Source organism: Stegodyphus dumicola, chromosome 5 (assembly GCF_044657685.1).
Source record: "Stegodyphus dumicola isolate Sdum_Otavi_A_Nest chromosome 5, ASM4465768v1".
In the NCBI taxonomy this organism is placed as follows: Eukaryota; Metazoa; Arthropoda; class Arachnida; order Araneae; family Eresidae; genus Stegodyphus; species Stegodyphus dumicola.
In genome coordinates, this window is record NC_140772.1 from 195995614 (window position 1) to 196018665 (window position 23052).

The 23052-nt window shown below is 28.9% G+C and overlaps 2 protein-coding genes across 7 annotated transcripts in view; one reads left to right on the forward strand and one right to left on the reverse strand.

Moving 5' to 3' along the window:
* Positions 1-9005, forward strand: part of LOC118196809 (uncharacterized) — a 151751-nt gene extending 142746 nt beyond the window's left edge. For 3 of the 4 annotated variants that reach the window (XM_085817514.1, XM_085817515.1, XM_085817517.1), the window contains one exon: positions 7096-9005. In XM_085817514.1, the coding sequence (XP_085673640.1) occupies positions 7096-7173 (78 nt within the window). In that variant the 3' untranslated portion in view covers positions 7174-9005. The remainder of the gene's footprint in view (positions 1-7095) is intronic. The other variant, XM_085817516.1, reaches the window with a different exon arrangement.
* A 146-nt stretch (positions 9006-9151) lies between these two features.
* The window catches only part of LOC118196808 (ribosomal RNA small subunit methyltransferase NEP1), a 66148-nt gene continuing 52247 nt past the window's right edge, over positions 9152-23052 (reverse strand). Inside the window, exons 6-7 of one of the 3 annotated variants that reach the window (XM_085817519.1) lie at positions 13174-13290; positions 9152-9562 (exon numbers count right to left, since the gene is read on the reverse strand). In XM_085817519.1, coding sequence (XP_085673645.1) covers positions 13177-13290 — 114 coding nt within the window. In that variant the 3' untranslated portion in view covers positions 9152-9562; positions 13174-13176. Of the gene's footprint in view, positions 9563-12997; positions 13291-23052 lie in introns of those variants that run through there. The other 2 variants (XM_085817520.1, XM_085817518.1) reach the window with 2 other exon arrangements.

Here is a 23052-nt window from a genome sequence, read left to right on the forward strand (position 1 = left end):
AAATTCTAAACAAATACGTATAAAAGTAAAAAAGTAGAAAAGCAAATTTAAATTCTAAAAAAAGGAAAAAAGCCAAAATAATTTAAAATTTAAAAATATGCAAACATGTAAAAGATTTAATTCTCGAACTAATCTACAATATCATTTAAATTCAGAAGCATAAGTAAATCAAGTGTAAAATCTATCCATGAAAATAAATCTACTAATTTAATAAATTAAAATTAAATTAAACAATTTTTTAAAAAAATGCATATGTGAATGATCGTAGAGTAGGCAGGAGACAGACTTATCAAGGGGAAGTTGCCTCCAAACCTAACTCTCCTATCATTCAATTTGTGTTTCGTCATTCATGCAGGCAAGGGTAAAAGTCAAAACCAAAAGTAATTCCAATAAAGTGGTACTCTTAGAAATTAACATTTAAGTATTAACATTAAAGAATTAAAGTTCAAAAAGGAAAATACTAATTAAGTCTTTTGAGAAACAAGCAAGTAAAGTCAAGAATTAAACTTTTTCTTAAAAAATTAATTTTTTATAAAATAATAAAAAATCTAGAAACAAATGTATTTTAGAAATCCTTGTCTACAGAAACTTCCCCTACACGAATATGCATATCAATAAAAAGAAACTATAAAAGAACTATACATAATCCATATAAACCAATAAGAAATAAAAAACAAAAAGAAACAAAAAGAACTAATTCACAACAATACTTGTAAGCACAATTTCTACAAATAACAAATACAATAAATATTACTGCAAAATCAATTTCCTTCATCCTAACTATGATCATATTCAGTTTAGCAAAATTTTCAGAAAAAGTCAACAACTTTTTCCAGCTACCAAAGTACAGATCTCACCAGCTTTCAAGTATCAAAAACCTCTTAGTAAATTGCTAATTAACCACCATGAATTAGCTACTACAGCCCATTGATACTGTAAAGAGCTTCAATACAAAGATTTCATAGATAAATTTCATCAACATATTATAACAGGTAATTTAGCAATAGTTCAAAACCAACATTTAAGAATTTTAATGGAAAAAGGTACCAAATTTAGACCAGTACTAAAAATTAACAAACATCACAGTTTTAAAAGTTTCATAAAAAATATAGACGAATTTATAGTTAAAACTAGTTTCAAATTAAATATTCCAAATTCTACCTTTATGGCATGGAAACATGCAGTATTAGAAGAATTCAAGCAAAAAATTCGAAGAATTGAATTTAATAGTCATTTACAGTGGAATATTCTCATACCTCTTTTACAGGATTTAAAACAAAAGTTCATAATTACCAAAATTGACAAAGCCAATAATAACTTTAGCATAATATGAAAATTTTTTTATGTCTCATTAATTAATACTGAACTCAATAATGCCATCATTACTTACAAACTCACCAATCTACAAGAAAATGTTATTGCAAAAAAAGCTAAAAGCATTTCATAAGAAAGTGCAAATTTCACAACCATCTAACTACAATAGATTAGCAAATCTATATGCTCTCCCAAAATTTCATAAATCACCACTCAAATTTAGATTTATTGCTAATGGTACAAATAATTATAAAAAGAATATAGATTACATATTTGCAATTGTACTTAAAAAAAAATCTCTAATTTAATCCAACATCTTGTTAACAAACAACACAATTATAGATGGATTATTTATAATAATGCTCTAGTTCTCAGCAGTTTTAAAAGTTTAACAATCAAGAACATTAACTGCTATGACTTTGAAAACCTTTATACTTCTCTACCATTAGAAGAAATTTTTACTAGTTTAATGCAACTTCCACAACTTTTTCCTGACATACTTGACATCCTTTGTATTGAAAGATGGAATACTTATCTGAATTGTGCATTATTTAATAACTACATTAAATACAATAATAAGATCTTTCAGCAAGTTAGAGGAATTCCTACGGGAGCAAACAGTTCTACACAAATTTGTAACCTATTTCTTTTTACATTTGAATATAAATTCCAACTCAGTTTAAATAAAAATGAATTAAAGCTATTTACTCATACTTTTAGATACATAGATGATATTATAACTTTCAATAATAATTCTACTTTTGAGAAATTCAAAATTTACCCAAATAGTTTAACACTTAATAAAATGAATACGAATCAAGATACTATTGAATTCCTAGACCTGCAAATTATTAAACACAATAAAATTAAATTATTTGATAAAAGAAGTAATTTCCATTTTCCTACTATTAAACTAATTAATTGGAACTCTAATATCTCTAGAAAAGTAATAGAAAACACATTTCATAGCCAAATTATCAGAATAAAAAATATATGTACTGAAAATGACGATTTAAAGAAAGAAATCATAAAACTAATTAATGTACAAGTTGATAACCAAGTACCACCGAAATTTATTAATTTATATATTAAAAAGGCAGGCCTTGACTTTACTTTATAATTTTTTGGATCTTTTGGATATGATATACCTTAAACCTTAACTGGAGGGTAATGAAGGATATAAAAGAGTAGAGAAATTATTGTAAATTTTTATTGTAAATATTTTGTAAATATGTATATTTAATCAATACTGGATTCTTTCCTTTTACTAATAAAGGGGCAACTCTTTTCAAAAGTCTCAATTATAGTCCGAATTGAGTGAAGATTTTAATCTTCTTCTAATTTTCCACACTTTAACCAGTATTTAGTTAAGTTTTGATATACCAATTAAATCAAGTTCATTAAATTTTAATATTTTCTTTCATCAAATTTAAGTTTTATTTAACCTTCTAAAGGAATTTTTGAGAAATTTCTGGGAATTTTTAGAGGTTTTTTAAAAAGATTTTACTTTAAAAGTTTAATATTAAATCATTTCAGTTTTTCTTAATTACTTTAATTTTTTGAAATTTTCACACAATATATCTTTCACTTAATTTTTTTAACAATTTTTCAACAGAACACACATTTCAAATTACAAACAGTTTACATTTTTTTCACATACCACTTCACTTTAATTTCCTTCAAGCAAACATACATCTCTTGATTATTGGCTCAGTTACTTAACTCCCTAAATAATTGATATTACTACCTTTAGGATTTTAATTTAATTAATATTAATATTTACAAAAAATTTTTTACTATAACAAAGATAGCAGCTTGACACTCAACTGTACCTACATAAGCGCCATCTATATAATTTGAAGAACACACTTACTTCTCTTTCACAACACTTTTGCAGACCCCAACACTCATATAGTAGGTAAGTTAGAATTAAAACTTACTATTTACTTGCTTTAAGTATTTTTTTTTTAAATTTTTTATGTAGTATCTAAGTATTTTCTAAATATGAAATTATTTTTAAATATATATTTATTTTAAAAATTGTGAATTAGTTCTTTTTGTTTTTTATTTCTTATTGGTTCATATGGACTATGTATAGTTCTTTTAATTGATATGCATATTCGTGTAGGGGAAGTTTCTGTAGACAAGGATTTCTAAAATACATTGGTTTCTAGATTTTTTTATTATTTTATAAAAAAATTAATTTTTAAAAAATATAATTTTTTAAGAAAAAGTTTAATTTTTGACTTTACTTGCTTGTTTCTCAAAAGACTTAATTAGTATTTTCCTTTTTGAACTTTAATTCTTTAATGTTAATACTTAAATGTTAATTTCTAAGAGTACCACTTTATTGGAATTACTTTTGGTTTTGACTTTTACCCTTGCCTGCATGAATGATGAAACACGAATTGAATGATTGGAGAGTTAGGTTTGGAGGCAACTTCCCCTTGATAAGTCTGTCTCCTGCCTACTCTACGATCATTCACATATGAATTTTTTTAAAAAAATGTTTAATTTAATTTTAATTTATTAAATTAGTAGATTTATCTTCATGGATAGATTTTACACTTGATTTACTTATGCTTCTGAATTTAAATGATATTGTAGATTAGTTTGAGAATTAAATCTTTTACATGTTTGCATATTTTTAAATTTTAAATTATTTTGGCTTTTTTCCTTTTTTTAGAATTTAAATTTGCTTTTCTACTTTTATACGTATTTGTTTAAAATTTAAATTTGTTTAAATTTAACTAATATATATATATACTTAAACTATCATGTTCTATGACAGTCATGTCCAATATCCATTTGGAATTTTCCAATGGGCAATCGATATTTTTTCAACATCACTATTTCTGAATATGAAAATGACATTTTGCCATTATTTTCAACTAGTTTTTACACCAGCACGTCGCAAACCAGCTGAAATTTTAACACTCGTCTAGTCTATCTCCTTTATTTGTATTTTCTTGGAACTCGAATGAAACCTTCCTTGCCTAGTATCACTATAAGTAAATGATATATTATTTATATTATTAAATATAAATTATTATTACATGATATTTTGTCACTGAGATTTTTCACATAACACGTGAGCTCTGTCAGTTAGCAGCAAACTTTGTATTCACCAGCATTAAGTAATTCCTAAAGTAGAGTTTTATTTATAACGGAATATTCAAATAACACGAAATCATTATCTAAAAGCCAATTGCGAATAAACTTCAAAAGATGAGGTGTTTTCCCTGAATTCTGGTCTTCCTGTGATATCAATCGTCCAGAATTAATGCAAGCGCTTATCTCAGTTTCTGATTGCTTAAATCTTTTCACTTAAAAGACCTTACACTCTTACTAACAATAATTGGAATATGGATAGTCTTTGGTGTTCTGGTTAGAATTGTTTTTTTAGAAGAAAAGGGCAAAATATTAACTTCCATTCAAACAATAATTACTTTAATTAGATAATTAATACATATAAATATGCAATGTAATATAAATTAGATATAACAATAATAGTATAATTAAAAACTGCTGAAGCAAAATGTGCAATAATTTTAATATGTAATTTGGTATGATATATTTTGTGAAATTGAAACATGCACAACTTAACATCTCATTCTTCTTATTGATAATCTGATCTTCATTATCTTAACATTTTTCTTCTGGTGGGAGGTTGATTTTTTTTATATTTCTTTAATATCTGATTGCCTGTAAAGTTGAATTGCTGCTATTATATTGCCTGTCTATTACATTTGTCAGTTTATTGTAGTCACGTACACAAGTTAGTTTCTATACAATTTCTTGCTTCTTGTTGCATTTTGAATTATCTGCAAACTTTATGCATACGCATTGAAATCATAAAAACATTTTTCTTATCGTGCCATGTTATGGCTATCATGGTTCAAAAAGGAGTAAAAGCATCCTTCTTCCATTTATGAGTTTCTCTTTCATTTGTGGACTTCATTTTTTTTTTAGCACCACACGTCTGTACCATTTTCATTTTTTTTTGCACCACACGTCTGTACCATTTTTAAACTGTACATCAAAATACGTAAACTTGTTTACCAGTAATCTATACGTAGGATACGACTTTTGATTCTAGAAGAAGTATTACAATGCTTTTTGATTTTCCAATGTTTTTATGCTGGGAATATTAAGAGATATCAGATCCCATATAAATAATGAAATCCTGAATTGAAACCTACTTCACAGTTGCAAAGAACATATGACTTTGTTCAAAATCTATTTGCCTTTAGTGGAATGTTCAGCTTGAAGTATAGGAGCAGACTGTTATCTGCGCACATATTCAGTAAGCGTAAAATAAATTAATAAATGATCTTGGGTGTTTCATTAGTTATTTTATAGATTAACTAATCAGAACTGATGCACAGTTGTCATTACAATAGCATTTAGCATTTATTGACAGTACTATAAGTAGTGATCTCTTCCCATTATTTTGTCAAAAATACCCCCTGCTTCTCAATAGTTAACACCATTCTTGCCATGAGTTTTGCAACGTATTTGATCAATTCTTCATTAACAGTCTTCTGACAATGCACTCTTAATTTTCTGAGTAATTTATGCTTCTTTGAATTCCATGCATTAAAATAAAAAATTATAGAAATAAATTTTGCCAGCATGCAAATAATATCTCTGCAGAGACTTTACTTTGTATATTATCATCATCTACTTCTTCTACATACACAAACTTAAATTTTTTATTTATTTTTGGTAAGATACACCCAAATCAGTTTCTAACTTAGTGGATGTATTTATGAGCACCAGCTTTCTTGAAACCATTTTAAAAGGCAAAAGAACTTGAAGCTTTTATTTAAATAAAAAGCAAATTATGACACTTCTAGAAAATAACGGTACTTTGAAACAGCAAGTGGATTTAAATCCTTCACACTTTTTTTATCCTGAAATTTATAATACTCTTGTTAATCACTTACTGCTCTGTAATACCCAAAACTGATGTTAAAAATAAAAGATAAATGAACATCATTTGTTTTCAAGAAAATGCCATAGCTAACCTGTTATTTAAACCAAAATTACAATTGCATTAATAGTTTAGTCCATTTAGTGATAAACATGCTGCAGAATGTTTCTTCAAAATGCTCAGCATGATTGAAATCATGCGATTTAATTCCAAAATGCTGTCAGCTACAGCTAGTGCTTATCTCTGAGAGTTGTATTATTAAGGTTTATAGCATATATTCATCTCTGCAGGTCTTCATGGATGCTGGCCAAATTTGGTACTGGGAGTTAACTATATAATCTTGCTTTAATAATAATTGGAAATATAACTCCCCAGTTTGATAAACACATAAAATGTTTTAATTTTACTGCAAAACCGATCATTTTAATGGTTGCCTTAATTGCATATTTGATGGTCTCAGCAAGATTAGAGAAATGATCTTAGATCACTCTCTAACCCTAATGAAAAGAGAATGAGAACTTATAAAAAAATTAATTTGGGAACAGCTAAAAGCTGAAATAAGTTAATAGTTAGAAAACACTTGAGATAAATTAATAATTTCTGTGAAAATCTATGTGAACTATGTTTCAGCTTTTATCATAATAAAAAGGAAATGTTGAAATAATCAAAAAGGAACCCCCTATTAAAAAAATCTTCATTTCAGTTTTTATTTGTAAATCTAAGTGAATTGCATTTTTTATGTTTTATTGTAGAAATGTTATGAAGTCTAATTAAGACAAAAGAATAGGATTAAATATAAGATCAAACATACCAATCAATTTTGCATTTTTTCCCCTCTTTTACAGACAATGCGATGGCCAGAACATTCTCGGGTATGTGCTGGAAGCCTGTATAATCAGAGTGCAGGGACAAGTTACTCTTAATTGTGCTGGCATGGAGATGCTGAAAGTATTTTGGCATTGGTCAGTGGAAATCAAAAGCAATTGTGAAAGTTTGTGTAGTTGCTCGTTTACCACAATGATTTTGAATTTTCCAATATTGTGCCGTTTTGGTACTGACTAGTTTGTGGAAATTCATATACATTTAATGTCTGGTGTTTTTTTCTTTTTTTTATTACATTGGACATTAAGTTTCTGTAAAATCAGGACCATGATTTTTATAAAAATAGAGAATACATATATATCTGTGTATATAGATATAAAAAATCTGAAAATTTTACCAAAATTGTTGGAAAGTGCAACTTTTTAAAAAATAATGTCATTGCTGTTTATTTAAATCATTATTTTAAATATGTTTTTGTGCAATAAGTGAAGTTTTGAAATCATTTACTTCTTGTGATATGTGTTGTGTGCAAAACACTCATTGTCTTCATATTTATTGTATGAGAAATTTATCACAATTATAAATATATCTTTTGATGCAAATTTCTTTGTGGATAATCCGAAATATTTCCCACTTCATGACAGTGTTATGCAGTATATATTTATCATATTACTAATATCATACTTTTTGTAGTGATGAAGTAGGAAATATGGTAGTATATTGTAATTTATATATATAATAAATATATAATGATTTAAAAATTATAAAAATATGAAATATAAATTTTAAACTTAGTCAAACAAATAATATGAAAAAATTCTGCATACCATCTGTATTTGCTGCATCTATACATAAAAAACATTCTTTTACATAAGTTCTGACAATAAAATACATAAATATTTTTCTTTTAAATTGTTATGGTGTAATTTTGTAATTTTAGAAACTAGTTTTTAAGATTTCATAAATGAAAAATAACTGAGCTTTCTGTATACCAAAAATGAGGTCCAAATAGCATTTTACAGTTCTTCATCAATAACTATTTACACTGTAAATTGCCATTTTGTAGACAGACATGCTGTGTATACATGCTTAATAAGAATTCGTGATCTTTCTTGCACGTTTTAATTAATCATTTTATAAAATTTCATGTTTTAAAACATAATGCCATGGGTCTTCAGTAATAGTTTTAATGTGTGTAATGTGTGTAAATTTAAATTTCTTTAAAAAATAGCTTTCAATTGATATTGTTAATGATGAAAACATAATATTTTGTTTCCGGGTTCAACATTTTGTAAATATTTTAAACATTTAAAAACTTAGAGCAGTTATATATCATATAAACATTTCTAATGATGTACAAACTGTTAATTTTAACATTTGGTATTTATTATTTTAAGGTTCATACTTCTTTAAAATAGCTTCCCATTAATTTAAAATAGTTTATTACTTCTTTTAAAATTTGATTAGTTTTACTCAGTTTTTGTGTTAAATTAATACTATTTAAAAATATTTATTATTAATTTTAATCTTTTCAGCTATCTTCTCCGTCCCTAATTGCATAATTTTTGCATTATCAAATCAGCACAACTACAGGACATAAGTAAAAGTTTTTTAATTCTCGTACCTTGCTTTGGATAGATATGTTGGTCTTTCTGAGGATCACCAAAAATAAAGAAAGAATTCTTAACAGAGCGAGACGTTTCAGTGAAACTACCCAAATACTTATCTGTCAGAAATTAGTATAGATGCATCACATCTGGAAAATGAAAATTAAACAACCATTCTTAAAAATTTTTTTGTCATGATGCTTTTGTCTTGTGTCAGGCAGTTTGTTTTTATTGTATGCATTTTCTTTGTGCATGCTTGTGTCTGCATTTTTTGTGCAATATGTTGGCATCATGAATGTAAAAATAAAGCCTATTGATAATTGAAATGTAAGAATTTTTCTTTAAGTTGGAGATATGTGGGAAAAAAATTTATTGGGGAAATGTAACAAACTTTCATATTACTTTCAACCAGGCTTAACTGCATATAGAACATTTTTTGTAATTAATAAAACATGATTTCCACACCATTTTCCTCCACTAGTTCATTAGTCACATAAAAAGGCCTCAAATTATAAAACTGGGGTTTACTAGAATTTCTATATGTGGCATAAATACTCTATCAATCATTATTAGAATAACATGAAATTTAAAAAGCTTGTGTAGTACATTACAAAGGCATAAAAAGAACAAATAAATTTATATATTTGTTCTTATATTATACAAATATTATATAAATATTATACAAATAAACAAATTACATAAATATTATACAAGTTAAAAAACTAACTGCAATGTCAAAAATGCTTTGCAGCCACATAAGCCTTGCACTGAGCTCAAAACACATTCCACTTCAAAAGAGTGTTGAACTGTATAATGGAATTCAAACCAAAGAAGAAACCTTGTGAGCAACTCTATGGATAACATATCTTAGTGAAATCAAGCCCTGTAATCATATATAATAATATCATAAACCACAAATCTGCAACATCTGACTCAATCACCATATTACATGCAAATTACATGTGCACATGTTAATTTCTGAAAACAATACAAATTCTACAGCTAAATTAATTAGTCAATTACAAAAGAGTTCTTGATAACTTATTCCATAGTAAGAGGAATGTCTTCATGGAAGACTTTGAGGAGAAACTTGCTCATTAGGGAAAAATTCCATTTAGGAATTCATGTAGTCATTCGAAAGCAGGTAAAAAGTAAATTAGTACTATGAATAATCTATGTTTAAAAAAAATTTTGAACATGAAAAATATATAAATATGAAATTTTCACTATACTTTTACATTTTTAATTATTTTAAACAAACACGGAAGAAGTACAGGAAATTTGAAAGAAAACTTCAGAAACACTAGAAATACAATAGAATTGAGAATTAAGAAATTCTATGGATCCTAGTGCAGAGGTGGGGTTTCTATGATTTTCAAGTATTTGTGTTCTAAATTGCTTTAGCGTACATAGTTAAAATTCACCAAAATGTAAGTTTTTGTGAAGTTCTTTGAATCAGCTTGTATATATATACTTTGTGTAAGTAATTAAGCCTATTCTTTCCTGTATATATTAACAAGATGTTTCATATACAAAATATTAAAAGACATCCTTGACTGTGACAAAAATACATATTATGAAATGAATGTCACAATGTTAATGACCTATGGTACATGAATTAAAGAATTAGTTGATACATTGTTTAGAAAAAATGAAGAAAGCAAAAGAAAAGATTTGATACAGGAATTAATCTTTAATCCTCTCATATTTAATAAAATCATAATTAATATAATTAATAACTAAATCCAATGGCTTCTTACCTCTCTATAGTCTTTACCAATGAACTGCATTAGATAAAATATATATGGAAGTTACAAAGTTTTTGTTAAATGTGCTTAAGTAAAAAAAATATTTTTTTTTAGCTATCATCATAGTATTTATTTTTGATCACATAAGACTAAAATCATGGGGCTGCTAACAATGGCAAATTTTAAATCAAAATTGTGAACAACATTTTTTAAATGAACTGAATATAATCATTCTTGTATGTTATTTCTATACTCTATAATCAAAATTATCAAAGAGAAAAATTTAAATGCATTCATTCTTATATTCGTCATCTGTATACTATTACCTCTATTGTTCACTAAAATTCTATTAATATAATACATATATAACTTTTCTATGATTTTTAGTCACATTATGACAGCTAAAAAAAACCTAAAAAAATAGCTAAGATTTTTTTTTTTAAATTTTTAATATATTTAGCTAAAACTATAAATTTTAATAGTTACTGACTGTCCTTATATACATATACATATACATAATTTTCCCTTTTTTTAGTCTAGTTTAGACAAAAAATTTTTTTTAAATGATCCTGAACACAGGAAAACTATTTCTCCAAATCAGCATAGCAATGAAGTATACACGATGCCATCTTTTTTCATCAGATTTCAAGAGATTAACAATTACATTCAATTCATATAAATTTCTGCTTTATTAATCCTTTGATAGTCATCAACAAGCTCATCTTATGTGCCAGTTATGCACTGCATCATGTGTAAATGAACACAGCTTGCATTACAAATTTACGACTGACTGATATTACGTGCGTACTTGGGTAGGTAAACTGCTTAATCTTGCAACTGCTTAAAGGGCTAAACAATTCAATATGACAATCATTTAAAATCTTAAGGCTGTTATAAATCAAGGATTGAATCTTTTGATTTAGAAATCCAACATTTTAAGCTACTGCACAATAATAAATCGAAGAATTCTTGGAAGACTCAAAATTTGGTAAACTAATTTAGAAAAATTTGCATTTAGGACATCATTTTGGTATTTTTGATGGTGCAAAGTTTGAAAATGTATGATGCTTAAAATTAGTTTTAAGAATTGACTAAATAAACAAAGCCACCACTTCAATAAAACCATACAAAAATGTAAACATTAGACATATTTTAACACAAATTAATGCAAACTGAAATAGAATAGGAAGGTAAATTGAAATTAAATGAAGAAAAAATATTTTTTTTTGGCAATCAGTAGGCCCTAAAAGAATAGAAAATAGCATGTTTTTTGGCATTTAAAATATAAATGAGGTAAGATTAGGATGAACACGGGAAGCACATGATGGATATCTGCCTAAGGGAGATGATGCAGTCAATGCAGAACTTTCTAAGGTAAACTAATTCATATTATGCACGGAGAAACCACAAAAACCATCTATGCAGCCAACACATTTACCTGGATTCAAATCCAAACCAAATTACTAGTACTTGGCAGTCTTACTATCATACTAGTGGGGAAAAATATAAATGACTGAAGTTTCTAAATTTTTGTAAAATAGAAAAATGCTAAAAATGGTGGAACAGAAAAATTAATATGATAGAAATTCTGATTAAATTATGAATACTTGCATGGGCACATGACATCAGGAGAACAGTTAGAGCTGATTTGGCATAGTTGTGTGTCAGCACAGTAGTTACAGTTGGTATGGCATACATATAGTGTGACATCACTCCAGTTGTAAACATTGATCTTTTGCTTTTGCTCACTCACATACAGCAGTCATGCTATTCAAACTTGACATTTTCTATAACATTCGTAATGTAATAACAGAACGTAGAAATCAGTAATAATTACAAAAAATGCACAATAACTGTCTTCTCTACAGACCTTTAGATATTTAAAAAGAAGTTGAATCTGCCTAGCTGCCAAACTTGAAGTATGAAAAATTGGGCATTTCTGCATTGCATGGTGAATTTCAGATTACCTTATATTCACCTTATGATATGAAATTCAAGTTATTGAACTGTTTATAATACAGATTTAATGCAATAAATGGTAATACATAATTATGTTCTTCAGCTACTTCTATTTTGTGGTTTTCTTACTTTTATATTGAGAAAGTCCTGCACAGGGAAGGAAAGCTTTTATTTAACAATGTATTTTTAAATACAATGGAAGTAAAATTAATAATTATTGTACCTACTATCATGTAGATAAATTTAGTAATGTTCCATTTATTGATATAAAACAAATACAAATATTAACTAATTAAACATTGGTTGAATCATAAAAAAACTCTACGAATGTTTACATAGATCGAAACAATTCAAATCAAATAAAATTTTATATACAAAATTATGCAGAAAATTACTAAAAGATAGAGAGTGGAGTCTGCACAATTTAATTTATTGCTGGGAAACATATTTCTCAGCAGTTTAACTTAAAGTGTAAAAATAAAATACGGTAAATCACCACGAGATGTTGTGATTTACTAGGTAAATCACCACATCTCTTTGTATTTTATTTTGTATCAAGAAATGTGATGAAAAATTAAAAGTTGGCAGCTACGAAAGGAATATAATCAAAATGATTGAACAAATAATGATTTTATTTTAACAACAGTGAACTGCTTTTCAGCACACTACAAATAAAAAATTTTTCTATAAAAACTTTATTTTGTCAAGGTTACATGAATATAATAATTTAGTCTCATCATGTAACTATATTTACAAATGTAAAATATGTATATTTACTTATTAATACATTTTAGTGAATTCCCCACACTTCTTCAAATGCTGAACACAATTTAGCACAAGTCAAAGCTGCAGACAAAGGATAACCACTAATAGCAACTGTTTCCTCTGTATAATCAACTTTCACCTAAAAATTATTAAGTAAAATTTCATGATATGATATAAGTATGCAACCAAAAAGTATATTTCAGAGCAATGTAAATATTATATTACTTGCATATTCCCCCTTTATAAGGAATTTTATTGTATAAAAATCGGGAGGGAAAATTACGCAAATAATTTCCCTAAGATGCCATTACAGCAGGATGAAAAGTATTAATGAATAAATTACTAGTAACTATCACAGTATCATTTATTTAAAAGAAACCTACATTCCAATAAGAATATATAGTAATATTAACCTTACAATATTTAATAAGTTAGCTTCATTTCTATTGCATTGCAACTCGAATCTTGCCCATTCATGTAGTTGTTCCAATACTACTCTCTAGGCCTCAAATAATTCAGTGCTGTTAGAATAGCTGTGTCACCATTCAGTCTGTCTTCCCATGTGCAATGATGAACCATGAAAAGCATTAGATATTTTTGCATTTTTGAAGCTCTTTTGTAATACAGTCAAAAGTCGTTAATCCGGACTCGTTGGGACTTCGGTGATTCCGGATTATCGATTTTTCCGGATTATAGATCACCAGTTTAAATCTCGTAAGATGGCATGCAGAAATTCTAAAATTAAAAATATGAAACCTTAATTTATGAAATAAAGAACAATTATAATCTAAAGGGTATCAAAATTTACAAAAAAAAAAAAAAAAAAAGGCTTAATATTTATTTGTTTACTTTATTAAACATTTCCTTCAATGTAAGTTGTTTTAAGTTGCTTCGTTTTATGTGATAATACTTTCTCTTTAATTCTATAAACAGACACAATTTCTTGTTCAGTTACCAAGTTCCGCTGTTCAAGTCCCGTTAATTGTTGTGCCGAGAATACCGATTAACTTGTCAATCGAAATTTTTTCGTTTTCACTAACCTCTCTGTCACATTCTTCATGTTTTTATCATTTTTTGCAGCAATTCCACTTTTTGTTTGATGGACATCGAAACATACTTTTGTTTTGTACGATCCTTTGGGAGCTTCAGAATCGGAAATTCTATTTGACATAATCGAAAGTTCAACTTTACTTTTATAAAATTGCTCTTACAGTCTGCAAAAAATAATAAAGCGGATCCAATTCGAAGATTAAGGAAGAACGCAATCATCAACATTAACTGAAATAGATAATTAGATACTTTTAGATTATACCGTCCGTTATACATAAAATGCGCATGCACACGAAAACGTATTCTGCGCTTGCGCACACGCATATGCGGTGCGGTAAAAGGTCTTACGCGCACGCGTAAACGCCTATGCGCATGTGTCAACGCGGCGCATGCGCAGAAAGTTTTTAGCTTTGAGGTCCAAATTAACGACTTTTGACTGTATTTGCTTAACTAAGTGAAGTGCATGCACCCAAAATTCGGAAGTAAATCATTAAGTAATATGAAAATAATCACTACACGAAAGTAACCATTTTAAAATTTAGGGGAACTAACTTTCTGAATGTCTTGAGGAATTAGAAAATTATATTAATATTTAAAAAAAAAAATCAGAACACGTGTGTTTAAAAAGCCGGGAAGCAAATATGTGTGTAAATACAAAGAGTTGCCAACTTTCCCAATTTAGGCAGGAGACTCCCAATTTCCAATCATACTCCCGCCAACTCAATTTTCAACATATTTCTCCTGGCTTTCTCTTATTCTTAACATTTCTCATGATTTTTATGTAGCTTGGCTTAATACTTTGTTTCTTGCACCCAAAAATGTGATTTTTCACAGCTGAAAGCACTTGTTTTTCGCTATATGCATATAAAAGAAATGAAGTCACTTTTCATCACTAAGATATGGCATGTCTCTGCTTTGTGTATAAGAATCTGAAAACATTGTGTTCCAGTTTTGCAATGAGAATCACGCACTGCATTTGTCATTGCAATTTTTTGATTTTGCTTGGTGGAAGGGCTGATGTTCTTAAACACGTGCGTACACAAGGACAAAGTTCTATTGGGGGAAAAAAATTTTTTTTCTACGGAAACAAAGTACCAAAAAGTTGGTAATGCTGGTTCTCTGCAGTTTACTATTTTACTGGAGAACCAGCCATGGAATGCATAGGATCATGCTGCAGCTTTTTTAGAAAAATGTTTCCCTGGAGTAAAAAATATTCAAGTGCAAGGTAAAAAATGGCTGCAGTTGTAGAAATGTATTAAAAAAATAAATCTTCAGTTGGTTGCTATAACACAGTTCCATTCTGCCTCTCTATAGATGGATGAAATAATACCGATGCAAAACTGTATACAATTTTTTTTTTTTTTTTTTTTTACTCTAAAGTCTTCAGAAATTTATTATTAAAGTGTTAAAAGAAAGTGCAATTTTTCAGGATAATTGCTTAGCACTTAGTGCCGCACTAGGAATTCTATGCTTGAAGATTGATGTTGCAAGCATCTTAAATAATAATAATAAATTAAAATTACAAAATAATTTTTAAAATCTGAAAGGTTTCAGATTTTAAATTATGTCTAAAGGGGCTATTTTCTATGTTACCTTTATCTATTAAATATCATGTTCTTCGCACTTAAAACCAAAATTCAATTCAACAGCAATATCGCAAAATATTTAAAAGAGCATATCTTAAGAATTTCCAATACATGGTCTCGCATGCTGGAGAAAAAAAAAATTTTTTTTTCAACGTACAGTGTTATCATTGCTCACTTTGAAATTGTTGAGTTTGTTAATCAAAAATTCGGTAAAATTTTACAAAATATGAAATAAACAATAAACCAAACTCTAAATTTGGGCTTCCAAGATGCCCAGATTCTGGTGGAAATATATGTTATTTAAAATTTGATGACTCTAATTACCGTTTAATACAATGCGAGAAACATACATACATTTATGCAGATTCTTTATTATTTAATTTCTTTAAATATAATACAGGGTTCTAATATTTGGTGGCAATAATTTAAAAAGTGATTCACTGTTTATAGTGAATCAATGCAAAATGCCAAAGCAAAATTAATAGCCCTTCTGAACAAATTGCCCCTTTGGGCTAAAAAACACTGAAAGCTTTCGCATTTTATATTACCCCCAAAGTGGTGTTTTTTTAACGTTTCGTATGTTAACTTTATTAAACTTCATATTTTATGCACTTACAACCATAAAATTCAATTCAACAGCAATATCGCAAAATAATTTTAAAATGAGCATATCTTTAGAATTTCCGACACACAGTCTCGCACGCTGAAGATAAAAATGTTTTTTTTTCATACATTGTCATTGCTCGCTTTGAAATCATTTAGTTTTTTAATCAAAAATTTGTTAAAATGTTACAAAATATAAAATCGATAATAAAACAGATTCCAAATTAGGGTTTTCAGATTTTGCCCACATTCGGTGAATTGGATTATTTAATTATGGCAAAGCACACGAGGGCTATCTGCCTAAAGGAAGGGATACCTTCGTGGAGGACTTTCTAAGGGAAACTGGCTCGTCTACACGTTACACATGGGGAAAACCATGAAAACACCCATGCAGCCAGCCCATTTGCGGGATTTGAACCTCAGATTGAACTACCAGTGTTCAGCGTCTTTACCGCTCGGCCGCTGGTGGGCCACATTCGGTGGAACATTACATTATTCAAAATTTTATGGCTCTGGGTAATGTTGTTTTATCACAACGCAAGAAACATATGTACATTTATGCAGATTCTTCATTACTTAATTTCTTTAAATATAATACAGAGATCTAATGTTTGGTAGCAACAATTTAAACAGTGATGCCCCGTTTATAGTGAATCAACACAAAATGTCAAAACAATATTCTGGGCTAAAAAGTAAATTCATATTTTCAAATTATGACATGCACCAGTCACTTCTTACATTTAGCAGTGAAAAAGGGCCAGCTTTTGTGCCAATAAGTGTGGATGAGAACATACTGTTATATTTATTATTATGTTGGAAAGATTGCTAAAAGCTTGGAAAGTTAGCTTAAAAAACTGAAGGAAAATTTGAAATATGTATGCACATGACGGTTATATTTAGAAAAATGTTTTTCTCGAATTCTCAATGAGCGGAACCCACTTTAAGGACGAAGTAAATGCTTCTAGAGTTAAGATAAAAGGCTCTATTGAAAGTTACAAAATACCTTTAATAAGTGGTGATGCAATTATTACTTCTGCTGCTAAAATAGGTGTGAGACAAATTAAGTAATTTCTGCACTTCCAAGCAATTTAACTGGCTATTCTCATAATATGAAAAAATATATGTGTAAAGCTCTCCCAAAATAAAAAAATCGCTTGACAAGGGACACATTTTCCGAGTTTATCGTGTCAAGAACGAATATTTATGTTTTTGCCTTCAGACCTCTACAGAGCTTTTTTGTACGCTCCATTTTTCCTACCAATTCTTCTCACTCTTTTACGGACTAAAAATACAATTATGTGCTTTTCGAAATTTCATATTCCTTTCTTTTAGGGAAATTCTTTAAAATTTTCATTCCTCCCTTTTGCAATGTTTTGTACATTTGTTTATTAATTTCGTTAGTGCTATAACTTACTAGTGTAAGGCTTGTGGTATACTTTGTGGAAAACGAAGAGTTGGAATTAAGAGTTCACATTATAAAAGGTGTATCAGTACAGCAGTGAAAAACTTTCAAAAGAGATAGAATGCACCTAAATGATGGAAAATCACATAGCAATGCATGGTTGGATACATTTTCCTGACACGGTAGTGACGCCACAAAATGCAAAAAATCTGATGTGTACACCACATGACTTCCTCTTACGGAATATTAAATTATACGCGTTTTTTCTTGCATTTCATTTAAACTTATTGGATTGAATTAAATCTACTTCGCCGACAGCGCATAAACCACAATAGAATAAATGCATTCTTTAAAATTCACTCTAGTATTTGTTTACCATAGCGACACTCTGGCGCTAGATTCACTTAACAGTATTAATAATTATATAACAGTTAACTTATATAATAATTATATAACAGAAACAAAGTTAACTGTTAAATAATCCAATAATTATATAACAGTTAACTTATATATATCGTTCATATTATAACTCATAACGCACAAAATTTATATCATTTAAAGAATAGAATTATCTAATCATTGCCACATGTTCTATTCAAATACTATAATAAAGCTAGAATGATGTATAAAAGAAATTAAGCAAACAAAAAAAAAAAAAAAAAAAAAAGGAAACAGTTTTTTACAGACGATTGAGTATTTCTCATTTAATTAATTCAGTTCTCATTTCGCGAGAAGGCAAAAATACATAAAAACTCAAAATATCTATATTAAAAATTACAAAGTAAATCTTAAACACTTATTTCCTCGAAAATATTCCAGAAAGAATTAAGCATGATTTAATTGGCAATAATAAATGAATGCGTTATCTTTGTTGTTGCGAAGCTAAGTTTCTCTAGATTGGCAACAAATCCACTAGTCTTCCGTTTCAAATGTAAACATCAATGGCCGCCATTAAAAAAAGGTTTAGCGGCACTTAGACAACTTTAAAATTATTGATAATTCTAAAAATATTGCATACAGATTTACTAAAGGCATAAAAACCTTAACCGGAAGATAAAAAGAACATAATACAATCATTTTTAAAGCAAAAAATGTACAATTTACAAACATATAAGAGTAAAGAAACTGAGATCACTGAGCCGGGTAACAGAGTGGATATATATATAAATATATTTATATACGTTTGGTGCGGCTGATTGCAACCAAAATACGAGGTGCACATCTACATGTCATAGCAGTCCTATATACAAAATTTCAACGTCCTGAGGCTACTCGTTTTTGAGTTATGTGAGATACGTATGTACATACGCTCGTACAGACGCCACGAAAAATTATCTTCAGAATTAATTTGAAAGCAGTTTTACAATTTTTTTTTTTTGATGGAAAAGAATATTTTATTCTATCCTTAAGTACAGATATCACGCAAAAACATCGTTAAATTGCATTCGATAGCGGTCAAAATGGATATTTTCATTGAAATGTGCTGCCTGAAACTTTTAGCGATTACAATACTTCCTTTTTACTTCGTACTTCGTACAAGGAAGTAAAAAGGAAAAACAAAAAACAGTGATAGAAAACATGTTTTATTTAGTACAGCAGATGCCTACAAATAAGAACAGAAACAAACAACAATTCTCATTAAAGGTGTTCGAATTTACGACCCAGGACCGTGATGCAGGCCTCACTTCTGTGATGCATGGAAGATTTGCATCACGAATGGAAGATCATATAGAAGATGCATGACACATGGTTCCTGCATCATCGTCTGAATCGTAATTTTGAACACCTTCTTTGATGATGATCATTGTTTCTTTATGTTGTTTTTCTCTTTGTTTTTGTTGCACTCGGAATAAAAAACACGTTTTCTCATTCAGTTTGTGTCCTTTACTTCTTGACTTCTGTGTCATCAATACTGCCCCAGGAAGGTGTTTCCGCATGCATTCCTATGTGATTTCACATTGTCTAGTTGTACTCTTATCTCTCCTGAAATTTTGTCACCACTGTACTGATACACCCTGCATACTAGGATTAAACAGTTTTTTTTTAATACGAGAATGGGTATTTTCTTTCATTCAACATGCACTGCACATGCGAATCTCTCGATGCTCAAGGTTACTGGAAACATGCTTTGCCTTCCTGACAGATAATCTGATTGGAGCTGCAAAAAATTGGCTCTACGCCAACTGTCCGAATGATGCCCACGCGATACACAATTAGCTAAGAAAGTGATCACTTCCAACGTTAGCATAAAAATTGCTTTTTGAGGGGGGGATCACCGTATGAAATTCCCTGATGTTTCCAGATTTTGACTAAAATATTCAAATTCCCCGACTTTTCCCAGTTTTCAGGTAGCGTGGCAACCCTGTCTATCTTAGTTGGTTGCTACTATAACATTGCTACTACTTCGGCTATGTTTGGGAACAGAATCCGTGACCATTAACCAAGTACTCTTTCCAATTGATACATGTGCATCATTAACCCCCTCTTTTTTTATAATTCAGTACTTAAACAAAAGAATTTAAATTTCACCCTGACATCATCAGTTCATCTAATCTATTAAGACAAGGTGCACCCCTCACAAGTGCAGAGCTAAAAAACTGATTTTAGATAACTTATTACTTTACATAAGTCCTGATTGTTCTAATTAGCTTTAATTACATTTTAGGCCTAAAATTTAAGACCATATTTAAGTAACATTGAAAGCTTTCAGATCTGCCAAAAAATGAAGCAAGGCAACTTCATTTTGCTATATTGCAGACATGAGTCTAAGACAGATTTGGCTGTAGGTTTGTATTCTGTTAAAAATAAGGTAAATTATACTGATGTATCACTAGAAAACTGGAGTTAACAGTAATGATTCTCAGGAATGATTTTGTCAACTTTTTTCTGGTACATCTACAACCACAGATTAAAGAACTGTGAATGAGTCTGATTTGAATTTCAGAAGAAACTCCATGTTGTACCACCAATTGGTTTAATGAAATGCATTGAAGATGGCAAAACTTTAAACCTGTGAGTGCAATTATATAGGAAAATGCAGATAAATATATTATATATTGCAAAGAACAAACAAATAGCATACAAGAAAATTTTTGCACTTCCAATTTCAAATAATCTTGCTATGGATCTCTCATGAACTGACATGGGTGCACATCAGTTGAGGCATAAAAATGACTGACAGGCATAATCAAGGGATGTCCAAAGCAGTGCATGACTTCACAACAAATGACAAAAACTCAGAGTATTAACAGTCTCAAAGCAAATAATAAAAAAATGCAAAATAGGTCTTTCCAGATGGAACTTCACTAACAGAAGTGGAGATATAGTACTAGCAAATAAATGACTAAATTGGAAGAGAAATACACCAATGTAAAATTAAAAGCAGGCAAAACAGCAATCTTTTATTGATATAAGGATTTTGAATTTTTAATTACATTACAGATTTTTGACTAAAACTATCGATTTTGAGGGAGATCAGTCACAAGTCTATCTTCTTCAGGAACAAAATAATTCAGGAAAACAGAAGTGATAACCATATTTATATCAAAAGCAATGGACAGAGCAAAGAGAACATGAATGTAATGCCATCTATTGAATAAAACAGTAATTATGCATGAAAAGCTTATACATTAGAATCCTGGACGGATTGGATTGCAATGAGCATCATTAACTAAAGGAGACAAATTTTTGTGAAGGTAAAAGCCTCAAGGAAATCCAATTCACAAAATGAAGAATCTTTACAGACAATTTTTTCAGAAACAAAGTTCAAAACTGTCAAATTCCAACTAAGATTAGTATTGAAGATTTACTTATTTCTCTTTTTTAGACATAAGATTCATACTGTTGACAGAAAAATGGTTAAGTTCATTTAATATGGCAAAGCTCATGAGGGCTATCTGCCAAAGGGAAGGGATGCCTTCGCAAGCGACTTTCTAAGGGAAATTAATTGGTATTTGCATTACACATGATGAAAACCAAGCATGCAAACAGCTCATTTACCTGAGATCAAACCCAGGTTGAACTGGTATTCAGTATTAACCACTCAGCCACTGATGGAGCTGCTGATAGAAGGATGAAAATGAATGACATTAAGGTTATTAATCTTATTTCTACCAGCAAAAAGCCTTTTTTGACAGCAAGACGAAAGTTAAGCAGTTGAGAGAAGTAACATAAAAATCATTAAAAACAGAAATGTTTCAATATATGTATTTGATACATGCCATTCGAAAATTGAAATTATAAAAACAACCAGTTGAAATTTTGTATCTGTAAATAATATCAAAAATTACTCTGATGGAATTAAAAAATTACATATAAAAACATTTTTATTATCAACTTATAAAACACTCTTAACTTTGTTAAATGTATTTATAGACTTGTAATGCATAGTGAATTGAGTGATAAGAATTTGAAACAAACTTTTTACCAAAATAAAAATATAATGAAAATGAATAACATTTTGATCATGTAAAAGTATGAAAATATTTTTTCCAAAAAACTTTAATTATGAGAAGTATAACAGAGCTACCACTGTTGAAATTATTTCTTTTTCCCTCCGATGGAACCAATTTTCTTTTATTATTTATCATCTGTTGCCGACTAGGTCACGTGACTGGCGGCAGAGAAAGAATGTAATAACTCTTTTAGTTTAGTTTAAGTGCGACGCTTGAAATGATCTGTGCTTGGCCCCATAGCGGTAATCAACAAATATAATAATTGTTCTTGATAACCTAATCTTGGCCCTATGATGGGGAAATTTATATTATATGCAAATTTTGTGTTTTGAATAATGTAAATAATGTACACAAGCTCTTCATTAAATATTTCTGTGTTTCAACTGGAAGTTCTTATTTTCAAGTTGAGTCTTTACGTGAAAATGGTATATTGACTCTTGATTATACTAGTATATTCTTGACTAATTTGATGCTCTCCCAACTCCTGAAAAATAGAATCGTGAATTCGTGATCACAATGCTCAAGTTTTATACATGTTTTGGTGCCGAAATTTCCGGACCTTTAGATATGACGAAATCGAAACTGAATATAGTTCTTGATATGTCCTGTGGTGGAGTAATGGAAGGATACCTGAAAATATCAGATAAGCCATTTTCTTTCATTCTTGAAGTATTCAACCTTGAAAAATAATGATTGAGTTAAATAAAAGTATTGAATATTTATGTTGATTTATTGAAATATTACTTGAAAGAATAATACTTCATTGATGCTTAAAAAAATAATTGGTCTTAATCGAAGGAATTTGT